The following is a 27,928-nucleotide window of genomic DNA, read 5'->3' on the forward strand; positions in this document are numbered from 1 at the left end:
TAACTTGTGCTCTATTAACGCAGAGGTCCAGATGAAGAGCTGCGCCTGAGTGCTCCATTATCTTGGGTTGTGATGATGTGCTGAAGCCAAGCCCGAGCCGGCCGGCTTGGCCGCCACATGCATTCACTCTCCGCCATCAAGCCCCAGAGGCCGTTTAGCTGCTTAATGTCATTCGTTTTCAAGGGTCCATGTTATTTTTGATCATTTGCGACATTACGCCTGAGTCAAGTGTAAATGTGGTATTAGTCAGATCGTGTCTGTCAATAAATGTTGAGCAAAGTGGCCACAGAGCACGCACACACGCACGCACACACGCACACACACACAACACACTTTTCTAGATGACACTCACTTGGCAGTATAATCACAAAAATGTAATTGGTGCTAAGCGTACAAAAAATACATAGAAGGGAAGGTTTTTTGAAATGACGTCATTCGGGTAGATGGCAACTTTTCCAAACGTATCTTTGATGTATATTGAATCGTATGCTGATTTGGAGCGCACTCGCGCTACAAACAACATCTAGCAGCTTTTTCAGTTTTATTTTCAAACATTTCAACAATGGAAACAATGTGGCTGAAACATTCATTATTATAAGTTATAACTTATGCATTAACATGAAGAAACTCAGTGTAATATACAACATAAAAAGGTGCACCTCAAAGCATTCATATCTTAAATAGCATTTCCCTTTATGTACAATCGAGCCATACTGTCATGATCCTTGTAGGCATCAAACACGGGCTTTCTTGACACCCAAAAAATCCCCCTCATCATCATTTCCTTCAAATACGACTGCGTGCGTGAGTGAGTGAGTGAGTGAGTGAGTGAGTGAGTGAGTGAGTGAGTGAGCGAGTGAGCGAGCGAGTGAGCGAGTGACCGAGTGAGTGACCGAGCGAGTGACCGAGTAAGCCTGCACGGACCGTGTCCATGCACCTTCTTTCTGGTGACAATTATAAAGCCTAAGGCAGTCTGATTGAGGCCTCTCATTGTTTTGTTCAGCTCTGGATCTCTCTGGCTTCTCTGTCTGGGGCAGAAGAGAAGCTGTCGTGGAGTTTCCTGATGTGTTTCTTCAGGTCAAAGTTGCGGCAGAAGCCCTTGCCACAGGTGGCACAGGTGAATGGCTTCTTGTCGTTGTGTGTGTGCATGTGGAAGGTCAAGTTATAGATCTGATGGAAGGCCTTGTTGCAAATGGAGCACTTGTACTGCTTCTCCCCACTGTGAGTTAATTTGTGGTTCTTGTAGTTGCCTAGGAAAGAGGAGCAAAGAGCAACACCTTATTGACACTACAGCAGATAGCAGAATTAGTTCAACAACAAAGAGTTATCTGGATTTTTTTTTTGCAAGCAAAAAAGAAAACAAAAAAAAAGTCTTCTAATGTTTCCAGATGTGTAAACGTTTCAACTATTCTTTGGAATTATTGCATAATTACCGCAGACCTCACACAAACACACGCACACGTGCACACACACACACACACACACACACACACACACACACACACACACACACACACACACACACACACACACACACACACACATGCGATCAAAAATGTTTTCGACAGCACTGAACGGATATTGAATTGACCAATGCTAAGTGTTTTTTTCCCCCTGATACAATTCAATTTACAATTGTTAAGTTTAATATAACAAAAGATGGAAAAATGAACTTTCCTCGTACTAATGATTGCCGATGATGGCAACATGAGAGGAAAAGTGAAGCTTTGAAAAATGAGCATAAAGAGGCCCTGTTTTGTATCCCCCCCCCGCCACCAAGGTCAGCCGTTCATTGTGAATTTATTGAGCTGCTCCGGTTCGCCTGCACTGACCAGACTTCATTAATCTGAGATTTGTGTGTTGAAGTCAAGAAGTTGTCAAACTTGGTCAAAATCAAACGTGCTCAGTGTGAACATAGCGAAGATTCCCAACTTTGCTGGGGTCTAGCAGTTGACCCAGAGCAAATCTTGAAGGGGGAATTAGTCGCTGCAAAGTGACATGTCCTATTTCCACCCAAAATAATCAATCATAATAATAAGAACTAAGAACAATAATAACAACAATAATATGAGATAAATAGATGAATATTTTCATCTCGTAAGAAAAACGAAGTAACAAGTAGTCGCAATAATAACCCCATACTTCCACGAGTAATCCGATTATTGTTGATAAGTTTATTCAAAGAATTCATTTCAATTGGCCTTCACACATTTACTGTATATATATATAAAAAACGGATTCGCAGTGATTTGTTTCTCGGTCGCCAACTATCACGGCCCGAAAGCTGGAAATGAACCAAAATTCCCCCCAAAAGAAAAAAAAAGTTGATATTTCGATATGTTAAAAAAAGGAATGAATTGTCATTGTATTGATAAAAATGATATTGTGAGGGGCAATCATGCATTTTCAATTTATGATTCAACCCATCACAAAAATGATGAATGATTTTAAAATAATAATAATAATAGTGATGATAATGATGATGATCATAATAATAATAATAGGGAAAAGTGTTGCCGCTGCTCGTGGAATCCGTTGACTGACCTTTTTGGTGGAATCCTTTCCCGCAGAACTCGCACACAAAAGGTTTGTAGCCGGCGTGGATCCGAACGTGTGTGTTCAACGTGGAGCTTCTGTTGAACGCCTTTCCGCACTGGTTGCATTTGTGTGGTTTTTCCTTGAAAGGGCACGACAGTCAAGGTGAGCATCTTCAAAGCTATCCATCCATTTATCTAGCTATGTGATTGCGACTCACACTCTCTTCATTGTCACCTGTGTGTGGATGATCTTGTGTCTGCACAAGGTGCTGGCTTGTCGGAAGCCTTTCCCGCACACTTTACACACGAAGGGACGGGCCCCCGTGTGCACCGGCATGTGTCTGGTCAGATTGTAGTGAGCGTTAAAAACCTGCGGAAATGGGGATGGATGGAGGGATGGAGGGATGGATGGAGGGATTTTCAAGCAATAGCAACGATTTTTGCGCCCACATTCATTACAAGTGACCACATGCAGGCAGGCAGGCAGGCAGCCACGCAGGCCGGCAGCCACGCAGCCACGCAGGCAGGCAGGCCGGCTGGCCACAAATAAAAATCACCCTTGTTTCCATTTGGAGGGGCTAATTAGGTGGCGACTAAATTTCGCTCCACTTCGATTTCGTTAAGTCACATTTATTTCTCTTAAAAAAAAAAGTGCTTTCTTTCCTTTTACCTTTCCACACACTTCACAGGTGAAATTTTTGTTTTTCCCGTCTCCTCCTCCGCCGCCGCCGCCGCCGAGTTTGTGAGTCTTGAACGCGTTCTTTTCGGCGTTCACATTGTGGTTCTCCTTGACGATCTGGTCCAGCTGCCCCGGAAGATGCTCCTTGTGAGGATAGTGATGCGTCGGAATTTTGTCAGTCCCCGCGTTGCCGGCCACTTTGGAGTTTTCCAGGAGCAAAAGTCTGTGATGAGCCGAGAGGGAGGCCTGAGCCTGCGGGCTGCTGAGCCAGTGGCCCGCCGCCACAAAGTCCGACTGGGGATAGGCAGAGTCCAGGTAGTTGAGATAATAGAGAGAGCCGCCGCCGCCGCCGCCGCCACTTGGCATGGCGACGGCCTGGTGGATGACTTGCGGTTTCACCAGCAGCCTGTTTCCGCAGTCCACTTTGGCGCACATGCCGCAGTTGCCCTTGCAGTGCGCGGTGGCCGAGCCGCAGAAACCTCCCCTGAGACTCGCTCTCCAAAGCTCCGAGTAGTTCATCAGGGCCTTGGCCTGGAGGTCGTAGCAGCCGAAAGGCTGCAGCGGGATCATGCAGGGGATCGGGGAGCAGAGTCCCAGCAGCTTCTTGCTCTCGGAGCGCTCCTCCTCGGCGCTCAATTTGGGCTCCGAGCTTTTGGACATAATTCGCTCTATCGAGAAGGCGAGCGTCTTGGGGGCCGCCGCCGAGGCTCCGGTCCTGGCGCAGGACATCACCGTCTCCAGGGATCCAGCACTTGACATTTGCTGCCAACTTTTCTTCCTTCCTTCCTTCCTTCCTTCCTTCCTTCCTTGCTTCTTCTTTGAAGCGCAACACAACTTTGAGGCAAGCGAGCGGGCGGGCGGGCAAGCGGGCAGGCCAGCAACTCCGGCGGCGAAATCCGACTCGCTTCCAGTTGTCTTTTCTTGTTCTTCCTTCCTTCCTTGCTTCCTTCCTTCCTTCCTTCCTTGCTTCTTCTTTGAAGCGCAACACAACTTTGAGGCAAGCGAGCGGGCGGGCGGGCAAGCGGGCAGGCCAGCAACTCCGGCGGCGAAATCCGACTCGCTTCCAGTTGTCTTTTCTTGTTCTTCCTTCCTTCCTTGCTTCCTTCCTTCCTTCCTTGCAGCCAGCAGAAAAGACAGGACACGTCAGTTTAATAAGCACCTTGCTGCCACCCTCTTCGGCATTTGCATTCAAATGGCAAAAGCCGCCGCAACAATGGCATCCAGGGGTGCTGGATTAATGCTCATTAACTAGTGCACACAAAACCAGGACCAGGACAATTAACCCGGGTGACGAGGAAGACGAGTTGAGCAAGTTGGGAGCAATCGGAGCTCCTGGACAACGTTGGAGCCGAGTGAGCCTCTTTAATGGTCAGATGTGTGTGTGAAGACAGAAAAGAGACGAGTGCTCCCATGTTGGCATGAGCACCGCCTGCCCCGCCCCGCCCCGCCTGCCCCGCCCGCCCCGGTGGATTACCGTCTCCGTGTCGAGTGACATCAGGCCGACTCTTTAACGAGAGGCAGTGAGAAGACGCCCACTTGCACCGGTCCAATGATGGCCCAAACAATCAATATGAGCTCATTGAAATGTGCATGTCCACAAACCTGCAATCGTCAAACAAGCAGCGAAGAATCCCCTCCCCTCCCCTGTCTGTCTGTCTGTCTGTCTGTCTCACCTTTTTCAACGCATTATTGAGTGGATTCAAGGATCACAACTTGCTCGCTCTTTGAATATTTCCACCTGTTCAAGAGCAGCAAGTCCCGTTGGATCCTATTAAACCAAGTTCCTCATTCCTCTTCAAAAGCGGCACTTTTCAGCGAGGGGATGGGAGAGAGGGAATGGGAGGGGGGCACAAAGTTCTTTCGCTTTTCACTACTAAAGCACTGCATGAACCTAGTTTTGTGTTCTCCTCTTCCAGAAATGGAGGGACGGATTAGGGAGCGGCAGGCAGGCAGGCAGGCAAGCAGGCAGGCAGCCAGGCAGCCAGGCGGAAAAGAAAAGACATTGCTTGTTATACAAGGGCAATCAAAAGGGATGCCTTCATTCCTTAAAGAGCTAGGCATACTAGAACTTTGCTGGAATCCACAATGTTGTGTTGGACTAACAAAAAGATACAAGGACCAAATGTGTGTTCACATGCAGCCCATTTGACGACAGGCCCTCATATACATACACACACACACACACACACACACACACACACACATATATATATATATATATATATATATATTTTAATTCAAACACTGCATGCTCATCGGGTTTTCCTCTTTTTTATTTTATTTTGCTGAATTGCTTTTATTTACTTTTAAGTTGCGGTTCCTATGGCTTTATTGTAAAATGCAGAAAAGCCAAGTTTCACACAAAACCAATAGAAAACAATTGCCCTCAGTATTTTATCTAAACTTGTTGTCCTGAAATGTCAAGTTCCCTAGATTTAGTGCTGTACTTAGCTCAGCATGTTGCTGTCCTCCAACACCGTTTTTTTTTTTTTTTTTTCCCCCCCTGTTAATAATTTGAAATACACCCTGAGTCTGTTTTGTTTTCCACCTGCATCTCAGGATGGAAGAATTAGTGCCTGTTGCCTGTGAGCTTCACATATGTAAATGTGGCACAAATACTCAAATGGAAGTTTCTTCAAGCACATGGACACAATAAACATTGATCCTGTTGCTTGAAGCCTTTATTCAAGTCAATCAGCAATCCGTGAATTGAAGGCGTCAGGGGTTAAAACATTCGTTAAAGAAGGGAGGGAGGGAGGGAGGGAGGGAGGGAGGGAGGGCGGGAGACATCCTTTTTTTGTTCCACATGTGGATGGATGGATGGATGGATGGATCTTGTTGTTCAGGGACGCGACCGACCACACGAGGCGCTATTGCAGAGCGGTCTTTCTGTTGAAAATGTCTGGGCCTTTTCTTCCTTTTGAGCTCCATACTGTGCTATTTGTTTTCCTGGCATTTTTCCATGTCAAGTGAATTTGTATTGTGTCATTTTCCGGCTGTCTTATCTTAGTCACTGCTGTTGAATCTCAAGCTGATAATGCACCACCAAAGTGCGGGCCACACATCTCATCACAGGAATTCCCACGTTGCACCCATCCGCGGTGACAACTTTTGCTGACGTTAAACCTGAGCAAATGAGAGCAAAATGTGCGAGTCGCCCTTTCTCAACATTGCAGTCGTCCATTCAGTTCATCTCGTTGACGTCAATGGCGCTGAATGAGTTCAATGGATCCAGCGGCTGGCTCAAAAGCGGCAAGCTAATTATTTGTTTGAAACGAGCCAACCGCTAAGACAGATGCGGAAGAGGTGTGGCCAAAAAGATGTGCCAGCAGGACAGGAGCGGGCGGATTAACCTTTGACCTTCATCTGATAATAACAGTGGCCTTGGGATTTGACTGTAAAGGCCCGTGAAAAGGGACAAAGAGTGCCATGCTATTCATCCCAATCTGCTCTTATCTTATCTGAATATTGTGTGAGAGAGATTGCTTTAAACTATAAGCTACTCTTTTGATGGAAAAGATCTCAAATTAATCAGTGGACTTGTCCGCTCTTAAGGCCATTATGAAAGGTTTTGAAACCTAAGAGGCTTTGCGCACTGCTTTTATTCAAAGGATCTGACATCTACCTGCCCTCTCAAACGCCCCACGTCAATTTTCCACAGCCGCTGCTTGGAGTTGACCTGGGTGAGAAACCTCCAAATGAAATAGCTGGAACAATTCACAAAGCTGTTTGTTTGGCACGTGGGCTCTTTTTCATTTGTTTGTTCTCGTTAGTCCGGAAGACCGCCCGAAGATGGGAATTTGCGCCAACAGCTCGCTTGCACACTTTTAGATTACGGCCGCCTTGGGACGATGCCGGTCGCTCCTTTTCCCTTGCTAAAGTTACCATTTCTCCACATGACTGGAATTGAAAGGGGAAAGCAGCGCAGCTTGCGCCGCCAAAATCTCTGGGCCACCTCGCTCCAACCAATCATGTCTGGATATGAACTGAATCGTATTCCGCAGCGAGTGCTGATTAGATGGGAACGTGGGATGCTCGCTGTTCATTATCCTCATTGGCAAACAAAAATCACACCTGGTCAAAAGCATGTGAACACTACATGAGCTGGAAGGAGGCCTTCCTGTCTTTGTTTTCATTTCATCATGCAAAAATGTTTGCCATATTATTCATTGAATGACACATTTTGCACCTCTGGAGAGACATCTTCATTTAGGATTGTGTTTTGTCGTCGTGTTAAACACACGCTACTCCAATTCGGACACATTGAAACGGGTGGTAAATCAGGAAAAAGACTTATTGATTGCGTTTTCTGCCATTCTACAGATTTGGTTGGAACACCACGGGAAAAAAGTTCAAACAAGTTCGATGAAGACATTCTGGCATGCATACGGAGTTTATGATTTGGATTTTTCTTCCCCTTGTGTTCCTTTGTGTCTTGTCCCTTTGTCTGTATTGAGGTCACCTTATAGGTTCGTTGCGTGTTGATCCGAGTCCCGTTCTTTCTCACTGTTTGTATTGAGGTCACCTTATAGGTTAGTTGCGTGTTGATCCGAGTGCCGTTCTTTCTCACTGTTTGTTGTTTGCCCCTTTTTCACAGTACCTTACGACTTGCACTCCTGCACTTGAGTACGTGAACACATTCCACACGATGCTCCAAAATGGTCTTTTTCTCTTGTCCAGAGGAAGATTATGGTGCACCCTGACCCCCACAAGAAACATCTTTTCAAGCATCCCACCCTTCTTCTTTTAATATAGCACAATATTATAACTAATCCCCCTTGCCGTCTTAGGCCCTTGATTTGATTTTGGTCATTTGAGCTCAGGCAATTCTTTCAATCTCCTTCTGGATGGTAATATCAAGTCTCAAGATGATGCTTTAATCCACATTAATCTCTGATTCTTTTTTTTCCGGATGCTGCTCTAGGGTGGGGCAGAGGCCCGCGCGCCATATGTATTTTTCCGACCGGTCGACGACCACCGCGTGGAAAGTGCTCCTTGTAAGAAAAGACAATCGGAAGCAAACCATGACTTTTACTGGTCTTCAATCGACGCACTTCACGTCAACCCCCAGGCAAGACATTCTCTTGGCTGTTCACCTTTATTCAAATGCTCTTAATATCGATGCATTCGACCCGGTGTCAGAAGTGAAACAAATCCAAATCGGCAACTTCACGTCATGGCGCAAGAACGTTTGGAAATGTGAATAGCCACTACGTGCAGCACTTTTACAGGAAAGGAACACTCACAGAAGAAGTCAAATACACAAACACACCACTTGCCGTCACGCGTCCATTCGTGCCATCCTTTTCGAAAGGAAGGGGGCCTGCCTACCTAAAATAGCGTCGTTGAAAGTACTAGATATGATTATACACGCACATACGTATCTAAACAAAAGGATTTGGGGAGAAATCAAACGATGAAAACATGCTCGTATCATAATGCAAACAATTATGAAGCACCTCCGCAGGCAGACAATTCTATGAGTGAAAACATGAAGAGGTCGAATCATTCTTTGTTCTGGACATTGATTGATTGATTGCACGATATGGTACCATGATGATGACGATGGGGGTTTCAAACGAGAAAAAAGACAAGTGACATCGTTCTCACTTCCCTCAAAAAGAAGCCAACGTGCAGTCGCTGCAGCTACTCCACCATTGGAAGAAAAGAGAATGTCAGAACATATTTGGAAGTTGAAGAGCAAAAGAGCAAAGCATTTCAAATCTCTCCCAGTACCCATTTTGATCAGTGCCATTTCCAGTGAAACAATAACAAGAGTCATACGAGTTTTGATATTTGACACCGACACAAGACTTCAATACATCATAACATAGTCTTTGCCAATCGGCCTTGTGCTGTTTACACTCTCCGTTTACCTTTGACTACTAATGACTGAATGAATATTTTGCTTGTTGTGGTGAATTCGACCTTAGGACTTGAAGAAGTAGAAGACGAATACTTTGCTTGTTGTGGTGAATTCGACCTTAGGACTTGAAGAAGTAGAAGACGAATATTTTGCTTGTTGTGGTGAATTCAACCTTAAGCCTACGCAAGGACTTGAAGAAGTAGAAGATGCATTGTGTCCATTGTGACAAACATGAAGAAAGAAGAAAAAGTCGGGCCAGTGCGTTTGACCTCAGGAAGGCCGTGTGTGTCCTTTGGCAGCATATTGCTCCTGGACCCACCCTTTTGACATTCTTGTCGTCGTCTCCGTTTAGTGATCGCTGCTCTCTTCGTCGCTGTCCTTCATGGAAATGCCTTGCATGCCTCCTTCTCTCACCGAAGCCGTGGCCTCTTCTAAGGTCAGCCGATTTCGAACACTTTCATACATCTTAGTGTTTAACGTGGAGTCCAGAACCCCTTGAAGGCGGAAGTCACGGTACTTTTTCTAAAGATGAGAAAACAATTCAGAAACACACATGTTCTTTAGAACTGCACATGTTCAATGCGTGTATTGTTGATTCAAAAATGCATCCCAAAGTGCAAATTTGGTCTCGAATCATTTCTCCAATGGAAATTAGCCTGCAGTCAGCACCGGTATTTTTCCAAGCGAAGCGACAATGTCATGTATTGCATAGAATTAGAATTCAGTCCATCATGTGTCACATTGAAAAGCTGTATGGGGGGTCTACATGTTGTCACAAACTTACCATCCCATCAAACTAAGGTCGTCCAAGTTGACGATAGGCCTACGTTATTTGTGCAACTACTATATAGCGGTTATGGAACACATGATTGAAATGTCGTCAAATACCAACCGAGTAACATTTGAAAAAAGCCTTCAATTTTGGAAAGCTCCTTTATTGATTTGACTGCCAAAGAAAAATGGAGTTGTCACCTTAACAATCCTGATGAGAATCTTCAACTGATAGACATGCAGTTGAAGGTCCATGCGGTCCGTCAGCCACGTTCCGATGAGGTTCATTGTGCTGGTGTACCATTGCTGGAAGACAACAGACAGTACAGAAGTGAAGCAGAAGTATACATAGGCATGGGCTATTTCCGTGTTTACTCCAGGAAGAAGCAGCTGGCAGTGAGGCATCACTTAATAAGATCCTAATAAAGAGGAATGATGAAGATGCTCTTGGCACAAACCAGAAAGTTCTGAAAATGTCTCGTGGTGACAGGCCATGAAACATCTCGTCGTCGTATCCTTTAGCATGGTGACGGTTCAGTAGCAAGCAAATGATTTTTTCCTCTCATGAATTGGCATTTCAACGACACTGATAGTAAAAGATGACAAATCTTTTGCTTGACAGACAGACAGACACGGCTTCATACAGGTGCTCATTTCAACCCTGGCCTGACATTGCTCGATTTAGACCAACATCAATATCTACAGGGGAGCCCAAAGCTCCCTCATGTGGGGCCGTTGTCAAGTGGAATTGATGGATAATAATGAGCACGGGCTGATACTAATACAAGGTGACTGACTTCAAGTGTCAGGCTCACACAAGAAGGAAGGAAGGAAGGAAGGAAGGGAGGAAGGAAGGAAGGAAGGAAGGAAGGAAGGAAGGAAGGAAGGAAGGAAGGAAGGAAGGAAGGAAGGAAGGAAGGAAGGAAGGAAGGAAGGAGACACTGACAGGTGCAAAACGACTTGAATTTGACAAATCCAATCATTGTCTTCATTTCTTATGCACTATTCCAACTTCTTGCATTTCAACGCTGGATATTCAAATCATCAAATATTTCACGAGTTCCTTTTTTTTCATCAAATGGCAGACATACACAATGTACACAAGACACCATAGGTATGTATATAACCTATGGAGAAACGCTTTGGAAAGTGACAAGCCGCAAGAAAAGAAGCTCAAAAGCACACCCCGAGAGCTGACCATGAAGCCGTCGTCAGGTCAGCGAGCGAGTAGGAGAAGATGGCTGCGGCGGCCATGCAGTCGGTAGCGACCGGCCGGGGTGAATCAGAGCGGCGACCTGGCGCCGGCCGGCCGACCGGCCAGCCAGCCTGCCGGCCAGCCGGCCAGCCAGTAGCATCCTTCCTTCCTTCCTTGCTTGCTTCCTTCCTTGCTTCCTTCCTTCCTTCCCTCCATCCTCGCTATCTGTCGCTGTGTGCCTGTGAAGGCTCGAGCACGGCAGCAGGCCTGTGATCTCGCCCCAAGCATAACCCCCTGCTGAGAGGCCAGGCTTGGAGTGAGTGAGTGAGTGAGTGAGTGAGTGAGTGAGTGAGTGAGTGAGTGAGTGAGTGAGTGAGTGACTGGCTGGCTGACTGGCTGGCTGCTCTCCCCCCTCCTTCACTTGTCGTTGTTCTTTCGACTTTTTTTTTTCACAGCAGCCATTTTGTGTCCTCTTCTGCTTTACTCCTCCACATTGATGTCAAAAGAGGCTTGACAGTTATGTCACAAGTTTGCTTGCTGCCATGCCACGGCATTTGGGAGCTCTGTCAAGGACATCTTGCCTGTGATTTTCAACAACTTTTGACATCATTTCAGAGCCAATGTGAGTGTTGTACTCATTTGAAGAAAATGACAAGAGGAGATCCATCCAGCAAACGACATTCATGTCTAGACATCAACGGGGCAATCGTTGTCTCAAGGCTTGGGGATAGAAAATGTTTGGAATTCATCTCTTTCTAATGATCTCTTTTCAAAATGTCATTCAGAAAAAAAAAAAAAAAAAAAAGTGTCACCACACAAGCTACTAGCATTAGCGAGTGGGGAAAAACGCCCAAAAGACAAAAACATGGGAAGAATTGATTCCGAAAGGGATCAAGAAAAAACAAGCAATACTGATGTGCCAAGAGTTCCAAGAGAAAGGCAGCTGCATTTAACAGCAGTAAAAGGGAATTTGCGAACTTGCAAAGAGCCTCTCTTGTGTTTGGCGACTTGGAGAAAGAAAACAGACAGATGTGACAGAAATGACACCTGAGCTGTTGATGCTCATTTTCAACACATCGTGTGCTACAATTTCCACTTCCGGCAACCACAACCACAAGCAGCCATCATTTTTGTTGCCTCCCGGCTTCCCTTCTTTTGCCTCCACCCACCTAACAGCGTGACGTCATTGTGATGTAGGCCGGCCGTGAAGGGGCCACATTTGTTCATGTCATGTTAGTATTGATGATTTAGCATGTGGATTCATTCATGAAGGGATGTTTTGCGTTCGCATATTGGGGTATCTCAAGCTCAATTGCAATCTGCTAGGATCGTTTCCAGCATATACTGTTCGAATAAAAACGAGAAATAATGAGGGGCTCACCCAGGGAGTCATTCGGTGCCACTAATGTGTCCCCATTTCACGCATGCCTGACCCGCTTCTGACAAAATATCGAAGTACACGCCTTTGGTCAAGCGTCAGCCAGGAAGGCCACAAGCTCCCTTTCCACTGGAAGGACTTTTGAAATCAATGGATACGCCCGCTCTTTCTATTCACCTCTTGACAAGTGGCAATGTGCCCATCAGAACTCCTTTCGGGCATCTCCTTCAACAAGATGAAGGCCAATTGGCACTTTGAGAGCTCGTAAAATGAACAGCGATTGTCTCTCTGGTTTAACTCCGAATTAAATGAAAAGAAAATCTTCAGAACAGATGAATTCCCCAATTTTCTTTCTTTTTTTTTTAGGTTGCATGGCAGCAGGGGGCTAGCGCTTGCTAACAGCCAAAACAAGCGTAATATGACTCTGAATAATAATGCCGTAACCCGATAGGACCTAAATCTGTGATGGTACCGCTTCCATGTCTTGAACCAGGAAGAACCAGTGTGTGTGTGTGTGTGTGTGTGTGCATACATGAGTGGGTTTTGTCACCTTGTGACATGCTGATGAACCCCTACCTATACGCAGGCGACAAGCAGCACGCTCCACACAACATTGCATACACACTCTCTCTCTCACACGTCTACATCTGCTGGTCCATCAGCGCTTCAAGCGAGAGCTGGGAGATGGAGCGACCTCCTGCCCCCATCTGACACCAAGCCACCCTCGCCTCCAAAAACTTCCACCCGCTGCCACACACACACACACACACACGCACACACACAAGCCTCGCCTTGAAGCCAGTGTTCACACCCGAGCCTTAACATGGCACTTGGTGGGGGGGGGGGGGGGGGGGGGTGTCACCAGCAGAATATGATTCAAAAAATGGCACGTTTTCTTCCCCTCTTCATCTATGCATACATTTCCCATGCAACGTGATGAAAGGGCAATGGCCTTTTTACATTTGCAGCATGTTTACTTGATTGAAACACGCGTGATAAAGGAAGGCTGTTGTGGCAATTTAGGCAATGATTGAAACGGGTTTCTGATTGAGCAACTCACCTGAAGCAATTCTGCAATGCATAACCAACTGCAGATAAATCTGTTCATTTTCCTCAGATGTACAAGATTTGTTTGGGCTGTACCCGAGTGCTGATGTGGATGACATGTTATTGTTGGGACCGTTTTCTGCAATGACGACCAGAAGTTCAATCAAACCAATATAAAGTGCAGTGCAGTGCAGTGCAGTGCAGTGCAGTGCAGTGCAGACATCGTGTATGAGCATAGTGGCGCATATTCCTGGAATGGAATTGAGAAGTAGCCGGTATCTCATGTATTTCCATTTCATCCAATGGGGAAACTGAAGATGAGTGGCCATGTGTGCACATGATTATTGACAGACACAAAACGTATAAAAAGTCAAAGTATTTGCAAGGTCAGTGAAGCGTCTGAGAGCTTTTGTGCTGCTGAGAGCCAGGAATGTTGGAGCTGATGAGGGGCCTCTCACCACAGGGGGTACATGGGGATTACAAGCTAGCGGGCCTCTGCCTCTTTCTGCCTCTGCTGCCTCTGCTGCTGCCTCTGCTGCCTCTGCTGCTGCTGCTGCTGCGGCTGCTGAAGGCTGTGCAAGACCACCTACATCAATTTGTAATCTCTTTTCAACTAATAGCTCAATCCTACATACGTATGTTCCTTTCTTTCTCTACTTGCCTCAGGTCTGGAGCCAATTAGCATCCCTACATTCATCCATGATGGTAACTCTGTAGCCTCACCAGGGTTACGATTGGGATGAATTCTTTCCATGGCTTTGACAGCCACGCTTGCAACGTGATGTTTTCCGACTGTTGAGTGTCCATCCGTACTTTTCCAAGTGCATTGTGGCTCATTTAAAGCGGACTGTATTTTTGGAAGGGGGATATTTTGGACAACCCTAGCGCGCATATTCGGACACGTGTTAGCTTGTGCTGTTGCCATCAATCCGAAGATAAGAGGAATGCCAGTCACGTGACTTCCCACGAACATGACGTGTGCAAACGCAAAATGTTTCCATTGCGCTTCTGTGATATATACATACTTCTACATTGACACGTATTTAAAACCACCTGGTGAGAGCGTCATTTTTTTTGGAGAGGGCCTTTGAAAGAGAGAGAGAGAGAGAAATATATCCTGCTGAGACCCAGCTGCGTCTACAATTAACAGGAGGCATGGAATGATGACCGCGGATGCGCCGACACTATGTCAAGTGACATGTTCCCAACAAGCTGTGCACCAAAAGCAAGGCTACTTTTTCTTCCAAATGCCGACACTGATAAAGCCACAAAACGCGCACAAAGCCACAATGGTATGGATCAGCTTGAGGGAGTGGAAACTAAATGTGACTACAAGACATTATGCACTTTGCACAATGGGTTTGTCTAATCCTACCTGCTCTGCTTTTCAGAGCCTATTCTAGTCGGGCTCCCAAACTCAGCAGAGAGGCCCCATTGATGAAGACACTCAATTACCATAGTAACTCACACAGTAGGAACCCTAACCCCTGCGTAGAGCCCGCTCTCAGCAGCAGCAGCAGCAGTAGCAGTAGCAGCAGCAGCAGCAGGCCAACCATTCCCTCCCCCCCCCCCCCCCCCCTCCATCCGTCTCCATCCAGCTGCATGCTCAACTTGTCACCCAACAGCAGGTCTAAGCCTGACCCACCCCCAGAGAGCACATGGAGCTTTTCACACAAGGCTAATGGGGGCTCAGGCCCAATGATGTCATTGCCCATTCCTTACAAATGTTGATACATCTGAAAATGCAACGTTTCCCTGCTTCCTAAACGACTTTACAGGATGGATTTTGACACCATAGTGGTTTATTTGAAAAAATAAATAAATAAATACATACATACATACAGATGCTCTCTTCCAGCTGATGGTCTACACACACGCACGCACGCACGCACGCACGCACGCACGCACATTGCAGTTGACTGCAACATGATCATAAGTCAGTTCAGAGGTTGTGGGTTCCATTGTGGCCTTCCTGTGTGGAGTTTGCATGTTCCCCCCGTGCCTGCGTGGGTATTCTGGTTTCATCCCAAAAGCATGCGCGCTAGGCCGATTATATCAGTAGTATTGCTCATTTGACAATGTGTTCCAATCATTCTGTCTGTGCTGCTATGAGCAGAAAACATCGCAATTTGTCTTATCAGATGGTCACTCCTCTTGGCCAAGGCGAGATGAGACAATTGATCATGAAAAGGGATGAGAATAGAGTGCTGACGTAAGGGGTTGGTACCGAAGCCCTTGATGGGTCCCTGGATCACCGATGTCCGCAGAAAGTGGCATTTGTTTCCTTGGTCAATTGGACAGACACAAAGGTTTTTCAGTGTGCAACCACCAGCGCGGACAAACATGACTCTTTTTTCGAGGATGTAAGGTGCCGTCGGTGTCAAATGAATGGCGCACAGCATCGTGTACGAGATGCGGTCATCTTTTGCCTCACTGTCTCTGGCCACTCGAGCAAGAGGCAAGAGAAGAGGGGGAAGGAGCAGCCAGACTAAAGCGCTCCGACTAAGTTTTGCCTCAACAAGCCAACAGGTCTCAAACTGTTTGGATTGTGCACACAAAAGGCCAACTGCTGCTGACCATTGACCATGGTGCTGGCATGGCAACATCATGGGCTCAATGGACAGTTAAGGTACAAGAGTTAAAGCTCGAACGGCCAACAAGCAAAGCAAATAGTTATCATCCAAAAATCGGAACAGTGGCTTTGTGCATTAGCTTGATGGACTGAAAAAAAACAAACACCAAGCAAAGGGGGGGGAATAAATAAACACAGTTGTTTAGAACACATAGATTGTGGTCGGATGGCGTTCGTGGGCCATGTTGTGAGAAACTACAGTCGGAATTATACTCAGCGACCAGTCATTGAGTAAACACACAATAAGCGACATAAAAGCTCTGCGGTCGACAATCCCAAAAAAAAAAAAGCCGCCAGCTCCGGGCCCTGAGAAAAGTAAGCCGTTCTCCTCACAAAGAGCCGCTTAGGGGAAGGGAAAAGAGAGGGCTAAAACACTTGTGGGCTCAGGGAACTCTATAGAGGGAGTGAAAATGGAATAAGCCAGCAAGCACTTGAGGGTCCCGCCGAGCACCTGAATGGGAAAGAGGGGCGGAGTGCCAGAGGGGGTCTGCTGAAGGTGAATGGCCTTCTTTTTGCCTCCAATTTGTCTCTTTTCACCCCGCTCGCCCTGCTCCGACTCTGACAGATGTACAAAGAGGGAGCGGCGCTGGGCCACTCATCCACATACGCCTGTGAGCAGCTGTCACTTTTGTCAGCCAAGTTAATCAAACAAATGCCACCGTAGCACCCTTTTTAACAAGGCCCTGAATGGAAAAGGGGCCGCAGAGACCCCAGAGATAACCTGCGGGCCCTCGATCGATTCACCTCGATAAACCGGCGGGCGGGGCGGGGCGGGGCCTGATCCCTCCGTGAAACTTTGGGTGCTTTCCTCTCAGCCACGTCGAGATGCCCCCCAAGAAAACAACGATGCGCCCTGTTTGTAATTATTAGGACTCTAAGCTGCTTACAGACTTCATTAAACAGAAGCAAAACCTTTTTTGTCACACGCGGTCATTCCAAACCATCCCGCAAATCTTTTTCTTTCGCCATGTTGTCTGCAGGCAGGCAGGCAGGCAGGCAGGCTTTTTGTTAGCTTTGCTCAAGCATAGGATTCGCTCTTTTCCGTCACCTTTCGTCGGAAGGACGACGCAATCTTGAAATCTCCAAAAAAGGACATTTGTATTGAAATATTTCAACATGAAATATTTGGTTTGAATAACATCATGAATGGCTTTATGTTGGCTGGCTGTGCACATGAGTCCCAGTGACAATTAGAAAAGCATGTGTCCACTATCTCCACTCCTGTTATCCTAAACAGCTTCATTAATTAGCTGTCCTCATGGATTGATCATTTCTCTCCTTCCACGCCTGACTTTAGAACTTCTTGATAACTTCAACATGTTCTGGGGCAAGCAAAGATTTTTTTTCATGAGCCCAAGGCAGTCACATCAGAAGGTCCAAAAGACCTAGCTCCCTTCTCCTCACTCTGGAGTCTCATCTCAGTTCCCAAGCAGCTCTGCTACTCCCCCTACCAATTCCAGCTATCACTGCCCCGTCCCGCTACAGCTCTCCCCACACAGTTGGGGCCTCTTTACATCATCACGATGAACCCAAAAACGCCTGCACGCATTAGCCGGTCCCCTCCATTGATCCCGAAGCAACAGCATCTGAAAGAGAATCCGAGCCCGACAGCCCGACAGATAGAGAGAGAGAGAGATAGAGATAGAGAGAGAGAGACACTCATTAACGCACTCAAAATGCACATTTCTCTAAGATTCATAAGTGTGTCAAAATAATGTCAATAAAGTGGCCATGGAAGGTTTTGTAGCACTTGAGCGAGGGACTTAAGTTTGTATGCTTGTCCAGCTCAGCGTTGATTAAATTGTTCACTTGGCGCGGCTGCGGGCCTGACCGTCGTTGACCCGAGCTAGGAGGACAAGCGGAACATCCCGGACCGTCAAGTGGTATGACGGCAGCTTCATCGCCCACTTGTTTGTCGGAATTTGTTTCAGCCGTGACCATTGAGCGCCGCACGCACGCACGCACGCACGCACGCACGCACGCACGCACGCACGCACGCACGCACGCACGCACGCACGCACGCACACACACAAACATCAGGCTCCCGTCACCCCGCTGTGAGCAAAATAGAGTGGTGGCAACGACAACAATCCCAAATCCTTCAATCTGTGGTTCAATCTGACCCCTGGCCTCAGCCATTCAGCAGTTGCTGAGACGGGACGGGAAGGGAGGAGCGGCTGCGATTAAAAAAGCAAGCGCTTTAAAGTCGGTTACACAGAAGTGCAATTTTGCCACGCTTGCCAAGCCGATAACCATCCAAGGTCAACGGAAATACTTCAAATCAATCAATGAGCCGTTCCTCTAATCCCCTGCGGGCAGATTACGTATATAATTGACCTGTGTAATCCCTGTATCTGCAACTCAAACCATGGGTGAGGAAGGGGGGGAGGGAGGAGTGGCTTTAAGACGCTCAACTGGTATCGCCGCGGCGGCATTGGCGGCACTGGCGGCACTGGCGGCACTGGCATTGGCGGCAGCTGCTCAGCCCTCCTCTTCCTTAACCTCATTTCCCCTCTCGCCCCGAACCTGGCTGCCACGTTACTCGGCCGCGGCATTGGCGGCGGGTGGAAATGGCATGTGGCAGGAAAATGTGGCGGCGTATCAGTGGCGCTCTGGATTTGGCTCAAACGAAAGACATGCTGTCTTTTTTAATCAATGATCCCTGGCTGTCTTGTGTTAAATCGCCTCTCCAGTATCCAGTAAACACATCTGTTTTAATCCAGGCCCCCTCTTTCAAGTAGAGGTGGGAGGGAGGGGGCAAAAAGACCAAATGATTTTTTCTATATTCTTCTAAACACACAAACAAGGCAAGGAGAGGAGGGGCAAAAAGACCATATTAGGATGATGATTTCTTTGGTATGATTATTTGAACACACAAACAAACACGCAGGGCTGATTCTTGTTTTGAAGTGGGCCAACTTACAATAAATAGAAGCAAATAAGGAATTAGTGTGTGACAAATAAAGAAGCATCTTATCCAATTTGAAGGTCCAAAAGTGATGACTACTTTCTGGTCCAGCCAACAAGCGCAACACTATCACATCTGGTCTCATTATTTTGTAATGACATTAATAGTTGTAAAATGTTGCCTTGTATTTTTGTGAACAATTTAGAAGATATTGGATAGGAAATACTCAAATGTAGCAATTGAGTCAAATAGCATCATTTGACAAGTACTGTATTTTCATCCTTTCCCGCAGACATTCACATTTCTAGAATGTCAATGGCTCTTCATATAGCATGACTGCCAATTTTACATGGCTGGCGTGATAAAATATGCACCAACAGGTTGCTTTCAAAAGAAATGGAATAAAAATACAAATCTTAAAGTATACTCCATATAAAAATGGGCTTTTCTGTGAATTGAAAATTTGGTCGTACTGCAATTTTTGCAAGCATAACGCGATGCAGCCAAACGTTGGAAAGTCAAATCCGAAAGGTGCGTTTCTGCAAAAGGATTAACAATTCAAATGCATTCATGACGCCGCCGCACCTGCCTTTCAGTGGACTTTCACCAGAGCCATGTAATGATAACACGCTCATGATTGGATTGCTTTGAACAGAAACAAAAACAAAACAAAATTATTGCTGCAGAGAAATGGGCCAAGTATCAGTTACCCATATTTTGTTCAAATAAAAATAACCTCTAGTCGGTGACAGATTATATGTGTTTGCACTTGTTAACAAAATTAATCTCAGATTATGTTGAGTTTCTTAAGACATCTTTGGTTATTTAAATGTATGCGTATTAGATCACATATGGGCCCGCCGTCTACTGTCCCCATCTATATGAAATAGTTAGTGGTGACATATATTCTGAAATTAAGAGGCCATAGTTCAATAATCTTCTTACTGGCATTACAAGGTCAAACACATGGCGTAATCTCAATTAAAAGAACATACAATTTTATCTTTTTTTTTTGTCAGGAGGAAATCTCAGCCAAATGTTTCATGAAGCCGTCCGTCCCAGGCGACTAACTCAATTGCATCGCAAGCTACAGTTGGAGCAAGAACCCAAGTTCTGTTGCTATGTATTACACGTTTGGTTGTTTTCGACGTGATGTGTTGACGTAGTAACTTCAAATGGGATCTTTTTTACAATTAATCAGAGAGACTGTGGTCGTTGACAAGCGCTCTAGTCAAATTCTAGTCTCTTGTCCATAATCTTGTCAGATGACAGTTCAAAACATGCCAGATGACAAAAACACCATTCTTCCAGATTGGGAAAAAGTCAATACGGTGTGCAGACTCTCTCTGGTCAATAAAATGCATGATAGATAGTTATTTGAAAAGTGGACCATGCTGACAAATGTATTCTTTCTTTCTTTCTTTCTTTCTTTCTTTCTTTCTTTCTTTCTTTCTTTCTTTCAATAATAACACCACTCATAAGGTATGCTGATGACAATAGGATAAAATGGTGGATTTGTTGTATCCAAATAAATATGACTATAACGCAATAGCTATTTTGAAAAGATTTGTGTGCAAAGTCACCAAAGTCACTCTTGCAAAAAATAAAACATCAAAAGCCTCCACTCATTGGGAGTGGTTTATGCCTCACCTGATGACAAATGCATACGTACATCCGCTAAACTTGATTTGTTCTCCTGAATGAAAAACAACTCTGAGAAATGGACCCAGCAAGCTTTGTTTTAAGAGCCTGGAATAAAAACAAGAATAGAGTGACAAGAAAAGCACAACAGAGCAGCCAGAGACACCTCGGTCGGCCTTTGTGACGCCGCCGCCGCCGCCGCCGCGGGCACAACTAATACAGCCTGACAACAAAGACGAGTCGCACTCAGACCACTTCTGACACAAAACCTCCCGTGGAGGAAAAAGAGATCCCATCGGGTCAAGAATGGCCAACGAGCAGCACCGGAGCGAGACCTCTGTCGCATGGAAGAGGATAGGAGACGCAATGTACCTGAAGGATAAGGTACATGCAAACGGAGACATCTATCCGGAAGATAACGGCGATGAAGCAATCAGAAAAGAGACATAAATATGCCTGCTCTGTCTGAGCTCTGATCACCTGCACTCCAGGGAGACACTGCAGTTAAGTTGAACAATGACACCATTGGGATCTTTGCTGCATGCAGTAAACATGTTTGTGTGATCCTGTCAAAGAATTGTTGGACTCAGAGAAAAGGCCCACAGATTAGGCACAAGTCATCCAGCTGCAGGGATTATTTCGATACATTTAGGGAGGGAGGGAGGGAGCAATCCTCCCTCCCTCCCTCCCTCCCTCCATTTGGAGACACTGTTTTGGTGTTTCTTGAAACCAGCTTATGTATTTAGAGGCAACAGTGTCATGCGGCCGCCGAGTTGCAAGTTGATTAAAGCACGAGTGCTTTACCAGCAAGCGTTAGAACAGTCAGCTTTGTAAAATCCCATCCATTTTCTGTAGCGCTTTGTTGGGAGTTAAGTCGTGAATGGAAAATGGTTTACTTACATCAAACAATCTTTCAATGTACACTTCCTCATTGACTTTCTCCCGCAGCATGTCCTGGGAGTGTCGAACAAAGGTCACATAACCGTCAGCCACGTCCATTCCTGGCTTCTAAAACATGTAAAGTACAGTATGTCATACGAGCTGAAAACAAAGCTGCAATGCTTTGATACTCGAGTCAACGTACAATGTGATGCTTTTCTTTTTTTCATACGGACTCGCTATTTGAATCTCTCAAAGATTTTCTTTCACACTCTTTCCAAAAACATATTTCAAATCTTTTGGCTTCTTTTCATCAATGTCGTTTTCTTTGAAACTAGCCATCATGCGGGGACAAAAAAATCCATCACAAATGCCATTGTTTTTCAACTCCATTAGCACCTTTGCTATGGTGTTTTGTGATTTGTATTTTAACAACGCAATTAGCATGCTGGACTGGGAATTGCCACCTCTGCCAGCACAAGGCATTCATTTGAAATTTGTCATGTCGCAACGGCCGACGTGTTGGCAGCTGATACGGCTCAGACACACACACAGACACACACACACACACACACACACGCACGCACGCACGCACACACACACACACACACGAGGCTGTCAGTGTCAGGCTACGGGTACTTACGGGTACGTCCACATATTTGGAGGCAGCTTTCACCTTGTCATAAAAGGAGAGAGATATAGATGACAGTCAGATGTTAACCTTAATATCCCAAAAAATCTTAAGATGTTGGCTGGAGGGAGACATTTTTTATGTTTCATACGTAGCTAAGGTTAAAAGGAATGAGGAAAAATGCTGAATAGGATTGCAAATGATTGTAAACATTTTTGAAAGAGCCTACAGATGATTATTTTGTATTTATTTATAATGACCATGCTAGAAAGCTACTTTGTTGCATTGACATTTCAACGATGATATCAAATCACTATGTGTGACAATTTGACCAGAAGAATGTAGAATTGTCTCATTTTGCCAGTCAAAGCTGTCACAAACTGAGGGGAAATGGAGCAGGGCGACCAAGTGCAGCTTGGACCAGCCTGGTTTATTGGAGAACTCAAAAGACAAACTGACACGACTTAACAAAACACTAACTTGAGTGACTGACCGGGACGCGAAACAAGAAGACAGCAGGACATGATGACAGCAAGACCGTAAGACAACAGGAACCAAAAAGACATCACGACAGTAACAACAACAACAAACAATGATCCGACAGGGAGTGCCACACAGACAGGACTCAAATACAAGACAGGCAACAAGAGGCAGGTGAGAATGATCACACTAATCATGGGCACACAGGAGGGGAGGGGCGAGCACACAGGAGGGGAGGGGCGAGCACACAGGAGGGGAGGGGCGAGCACACAGACACACGGACAGAAACCACGGACGTGATCGGGGACGAGTCGTGACAAAAGCAACTTACTGTGAAAGACAGGAAAGAAGAGAAGAGCGTTCCTTCATCATATCTGGAGAGTTTTGCCAAGACACTTTCCAGGATAACCACAAACTGAAGAAAGAAAGAAAGAAAGAAAGAAAGAAAGAAAGAAAGAAAGAAAGAAAGAAAGAAAGAAAGAAAGAAAGAAAGAAAGAAAGAAAGAAAGAAAGAAAAAAGATATCATCAGTAACAGTCAAACTTGAGCTGTTGTACCATTGGTACTTTACCTTTGCTACCAGCAGGGTTATCATCTCCTTCACCGTTTCCTCAATCAGATTGTCAATTTGGGAATGGTATTGTCTCTTCACACACACACACACACACACACACACACACACACACACACACACACACACACACACACACACACACACACACACACACACACACACACACACACACACACACACACACACAAAAACAAGAGCGAGAGCATGACTCCACTTGTCAAACTGCTGACACAATACTTAATAGGAGCGTTTATTGGAATGATTTGAATGAACAACATTGATCTAATCTACATTTGCGTATGTTCCTCTCTGTTTGGCTGGCAAAGGAGCTTTTCACTGCTGTCATGGAAACTCCCAGGCAGCCCTTTGTTTGCACCGACAGAAAAGCGAAGGACTGAGCAATAATGAATTCATTGTTAGTCATGGGAATGGTTGTCAAGATTCTGCGAAACATGAGATCTCGCACTACTACCCCATGTATATTCAATATTATCCACACATATGCTAACGAAAGGCAAACAATTAAAGTGGAGGAAGACAGACTGACGACTAATTATACAATTGGGAAAAGGAGGGTGTGATTACAATTTCATTTGTGGCCACACTTACCCAGTCTCGAAGAAACTTTCACGAGACAAAGAGGGGGGGAAAAAAGCAGCTGAGAGGTGACATTGCACATGTGAAGTTATGTTCATCATGAAGAAATGCCACAAATATGACAGAGAAAATGAACAAAAGACACTTTTGACAATGTCACAAATGTCAGAATTGAAACAATCCAAAAAGATTTGCCTGACAGACAAAACATTTGATGCTGTAACAATCATTTTTTGCTGGTGCCATGGCTACCTACCTCTTGATCCAGATCCATAGCACACAGCTTGGCAGACTGGGCCTTGGCATCCACCATGACATTAAACATGGTGCAGATTGACTGTGGCACTCGGAAGTCTGTGGCCCGGCTGCTCCTCTGAAGCTTGGCCTCGAACGCTGCGCGCGTTCTTTGGAAAAGACCAGACGCATTCAAGGCCTCCTCAATAGGGATTTTTCAGAAATAATACAAACCCACACTTTTTTCGATATAGCGTGTGTGTGTGTGTGTGTGTGTGTGTGTGTGTGTGCGTGTGCGTGTGCGTGTATGGAAACCATTTTTTTTTTGGTCGCTACTGTACTGTGACTACGCAGTTTTTATTCATAGGTTCCCAAATGTATTTGCTTGCATCCGGGTTATTATATTTGACTTCATACCTTTTTATGCAGGATTCAATCATATCACTGGACATGAGTTTCAGTCTGGTTTCCAGGTGTTTGCCAAACTCTTCCTCTGGCCAATGGAGATCTCGGATGAAGGTCTGCAGAGCATCCAACTTCCAAAAGAGATCCTCTGACGTTCCTGAGCCATTGCTTCGAGCGCGAGAGGGAAGGAATCTGCTTTTAGGTTTCACACTTGACATTTATCCCAATGAACACCTGAGATGATCAAATTCAGGACACCCACGTATTCCTCCAAATCCATTTCATCAATAGAAAACATCAAATAATAATCAACAAAAAATAATGAATAAGTAAATACACACTGAAAGGAATCACATGAGCATTTGCTCTTTATCTCTGATAGAATATGAACTCTTCAAATATGCGCGTACTTAAGACATGTGGGAGCACTGAGTTTGTCATTGGGGGGAAAAAAGGAACAACCAGCTGCAGGGTGGCAATAAAGAGCAGGAGCTCTTTACCACGGTCACACAACCTAAAGACAATTTACAAGAGACAACAAAACACTCCAGCTGCTCCAAATAACAACCACGGCACACAGCACACATAACAACAACAACATAGGGTGGAATTGCCGGGAAGGTCATGGGAAGTAACCACATGCTCAACGCCACAAGGCATAAATGCGGCTTTAAATAGTGTCGAAACCCCTCCACCAATATTTGCGCATATACGGCACATTGCTAATTACTACAACAGAAATCCTGGAATCTTTTCTGGGCCGTTTTTTTCACGATTAACTCAAAAACAAACACATATACAGCACATTGCTAATTACTACAACAGAAATCCTGCCTGCGTGGCTGCCTGCCTGCCTGCCTGCGTGGCTGCCTGCCTGCCTGCCTGCCTGCCTGCCTGCCACCCAAGCGGCCGCTCTCGTTGACGTCAAGTGTTTGTGGCCGCCGCGCCCACGCAATCAAGTCATCACCTGCACTTGTCTCTGCTCGTTAGTAGGCGCTATTTAAACCCCGAGAACTCAGCAATCATTGTCAGTCAGTCACTTGGTGGACGTTGAGCAGTCCCACGCGGCCGTCAACCACGAGGCCTGCCCCCCCCCCCCCCATTCAATCCACAAGTCCAGCTCTCCCCTTTCCCTCAATTCAATAAAGTCCGCCTCGTGCCGGACCAATGTAGATGCCACATTTATGCCAAAGACGCACGCATGTCTGTGCCTACGGGAGGTACGCAAGCGGTACACACTCGCAGTCATCATTTGAAGTCATCCAGTTGGGTGGAGAAAAGCTGGGCATTTGTGCCACTGTTAGATTTGCTACTTTGGACATTGGAAGATTGACATTTGGCAGAGTGCAAGCTATGCTCCTGCAGAGAAAAACACAATCAAAGAAAAACAAAGAGGACAAAAAGCTACAGACACACAATACACAGTTAAACGATTCAGTTCCAAATGAATGTTTCCAATCCTAGTACCTTCTTCTTCTCCTCACAACTTTCACATCCACTCTGGCGAGCATTGGCAACACAAATGGTATTTTTAACCTATGCCGCCAAACTTTTTTTTGTGGGTCACAAATGGCTCCCAGGCCATAGTTTGGACACCCATACCTCCAAAAACTTCAATACATATGAAGAGAAATATTAGAATGAATTAAAAACCTAATCATATTTGGTTTGACACCAAAAACTGTCAAATATATTGTTATGTAAAACAAGCTTAATTTGGACTTTTCCTTGTTGATGTCACGTCTCGTCCTCAGCCGTTCCGCTATGTGTCTGTTGTCATGGTTTCTGTCTGTCTGTGTGCATATCTTTTCATATCTTCTTTATGATTATTTGTATGATTATTTTTGGTTTGTTTTTATTATGATGATGATGTTGCACTGGTAGTCTGTAAATGGAAAAAACGATTGGGGGCTATAGAAATGGCAAAGGTCAATAAGGTTGACTTACTTGACAGGTTCCCAAGACTCCCTTTCAAAGCCTCTGTGAATGGACTGAGCAATGGAGGACTCCATCAGGTCCACGTAGCGCACCACCAGGGGGGCATAAAGGTCTTGCAGGTGTTTGTGAAACCTTCCATTGCAAAGGTTATCTGGTAAGAGAAAAATGACCCTTCATTTTGGAGTGTACAATATAATCATGAACAATTTGGGGGCATATTGTAAATCGTTAAAGCAAAAAGACATCAGAGGAACTTGGTATACGTGATTTGTACTTTTTTGCTCGGTGATGCGACTCCAACTTTTTTTTTCCACCGACGGCACGGGCAGCAGTCGAGCGGCTTTGAGTTGTCAGGATATTTCTAATCACTCACTCACTCACTCACTCACTCACTCACTCACTCACTCACTCACTCACTCACTCACTCACTCACTCACTCACTCACTCACTCACTCACTCACTCACTCACTCACTCACTCACTCACTCACTCACTCACTCACTCACTCACTCACTCACTCACTCACTCACATCCACACACTTCCCCTTGCCTGTGCCTCTGCCTGTGCCTCTGCCTGTGCCTGCTTCCAACTGGTAAAAAGGCAACAGTGACAAAGACCGCAGGAGACAAAATGGAGGCCAGTGTGTGCTAAAGCGATGGCTCACGGCTGGCTCCATGCAGCGTGCTCGCTCGCTCTCTCTCTCTCTCTCTCTCTCTCTCTCTCTCTCTCTTTGTTGGTTTTCTCTCCCCCTCTGAGCACGTATGCGTTTGTGTGTGTTGGCATGGGAGTCAAGGTCAGGGCTCCACAGTAGGTGCAATGTTTGTTGTGTTTCGTGAGTGGCGCTTTCCCAATTAGCCACTTGAGCGGCGGTTGTCCACTTGGACGTGTTGTTGTCCAGGAGTGTGTTTGCAGGGCTCGCCGCCACCCAAACGCTCCTGCTTTGGTCCTCATTAACTCCTCCGACGGCCAGCCGATTTGGGCGCCCGTCTGCTACTAAGGCTATTTACTGCTACATATGTAAGTGGCGTTGCTCACGGGCGCCCACCCTATCAGATGACCTTCTGTGGAAAAGATGTCTACATATTGAGGAGCTTGGATTGTATCTTTGAGGGATCCTTTGCTGTCTGTAACATCAACGCACAATTTTCAGAGTAATTGCTGATCTATCGTGTTGTCAGGGTCAGTCTATTTTTTGCTACAATTATAGAAGTGACTGTGTGGAAAGAAATGCATTGCAAGGCTTTTTTTTAACGACGTGTAACGGCTCTTAGAGTAATTGTTTGCTATGTTCACCTGTATATTTGCCATTTTCCGTCTCACAACGTGGGCCCGTGCAAATGCATTGTGTTCTCAATTTGAAACCGAATGCTTTTTTTTTTTTGAGGCGCAGCAAACAAATGAGCAGATTCGTAATGATCTTGGTGACAACAAATGAGCGGATTACGATCTGACTTCTCCTTGACTCCCGGTCGAGTAGAAGAAAGAAGGACACGTTCCCCAGGGACAATTAGCACCCAACTGATTGAGTCGCAATTGT

The 27,928-nt window shown here is 45.7% G+C and overlaps 2 protein-coding genes across 11 annotated transcripts in view; both read right to left on the reverse strand.

Moving 5' to 3' along the window:
• Positions 1 to 27,928, reverse strand: part of cadpsa (Ca2+-dependent activator protein for secretion a) — a 56,982-nt gene that overhangs the window by 7,030 nt on the left and 22,024 nt on the right. For 3 of the 10 annotated variants that reach the window (XM_037251198.1, XM_037251201.1, XM_037251200.1), the window contains 11 exons: positions 26,401 to 26,542; positions 25,693 to 25,812; positions 24,466 to 24,621; positions 24,071 to 24,218; positions 23,827 to 23,841; positions 23,215 to 23,289; positions 22,976 to 23,059; positions 22,177 to 22,209; positions 21,555 to 21,662; positions 10,055 to 10,159; positions 9,190 to 9,604 (listed from right to left, as the gene is read on the reverse strand). In XM_037251198.1, the coding sequence (XP_037107093.1) occupies positions 9,431 to 9,604; positions 10,055 to 10,159; positions 21,555 to 21,662; positions 22,177 to 22,209; positions 22,976 to 23,059; positions 23,215 to 23,289; positions 23,827 to 23,841; positions 24,071 to 24,218; positions 24,466 to 24,621; positions 25,693 to 25,812; positions 26,401 to 26,542 (1,160 nt within the window). In that variant the 3' untranslated portion in view covers positions 9,190 to 9,430. Of the gene's footprint in view, positions 1 to 9,079; positions 9,083 to 9,189; positions 9,605 to 10,054; positions 10,160 to 21,554; positions 21,663 to 22,176; positions 22,210 to 22,975; positions 23,060 to 23,214; positions 23,290 to 23,826; positions 23,842 to 24,070; positions 24,219 to 24,465; positions 24,622 to 25,692; positions 25,813 to 26,400; positions 26,543 to 27,928 lie in introns of those variants that run through there. The other 7 variants (XM_037251207.1, XM_037251199.1, XM_037251202.1 and 4 more) reach the window with 4 other exon arrangements.
• fezf2 (FEZ family zinc finger 2) lies at positions 523 to 4,344 on the reverse strand. The gene is made up of 4 exons (XM_037251217.1): positions 3,208 to 4,344; positions 2,773 to 2,907; positions 2,545 to 2,677; positions 523 to 1,250 (listed from the first exon to the last, which is right to left on the reverse strand). Exons 1-4 carry the CDS (start codon positions 3,973 to 3,975, stop codon positions 1,000 to 1,002), a joined length of 1,287 nt encoding a protein of 428 aa, XP_037107112.1. The 5' UTR covers positions 3,976 to 4,344; the 3' UTR covers positions 523 to 999.

Source organism: Syngnathus acus, chromosome 5 (assembly GCF_901709675.1).
Source record: "Syngnathus acus chromosome 5, fSynAcu1.2, whole genome shotgun sequence".
Taxonomy (NCBI): domain Eukaryota; kingdom Metazoa; phylum Chordata; class Actinopteri; order Syngnathiformes; family Syngnathidae; genus Syngnathus; species Syngnathus acus.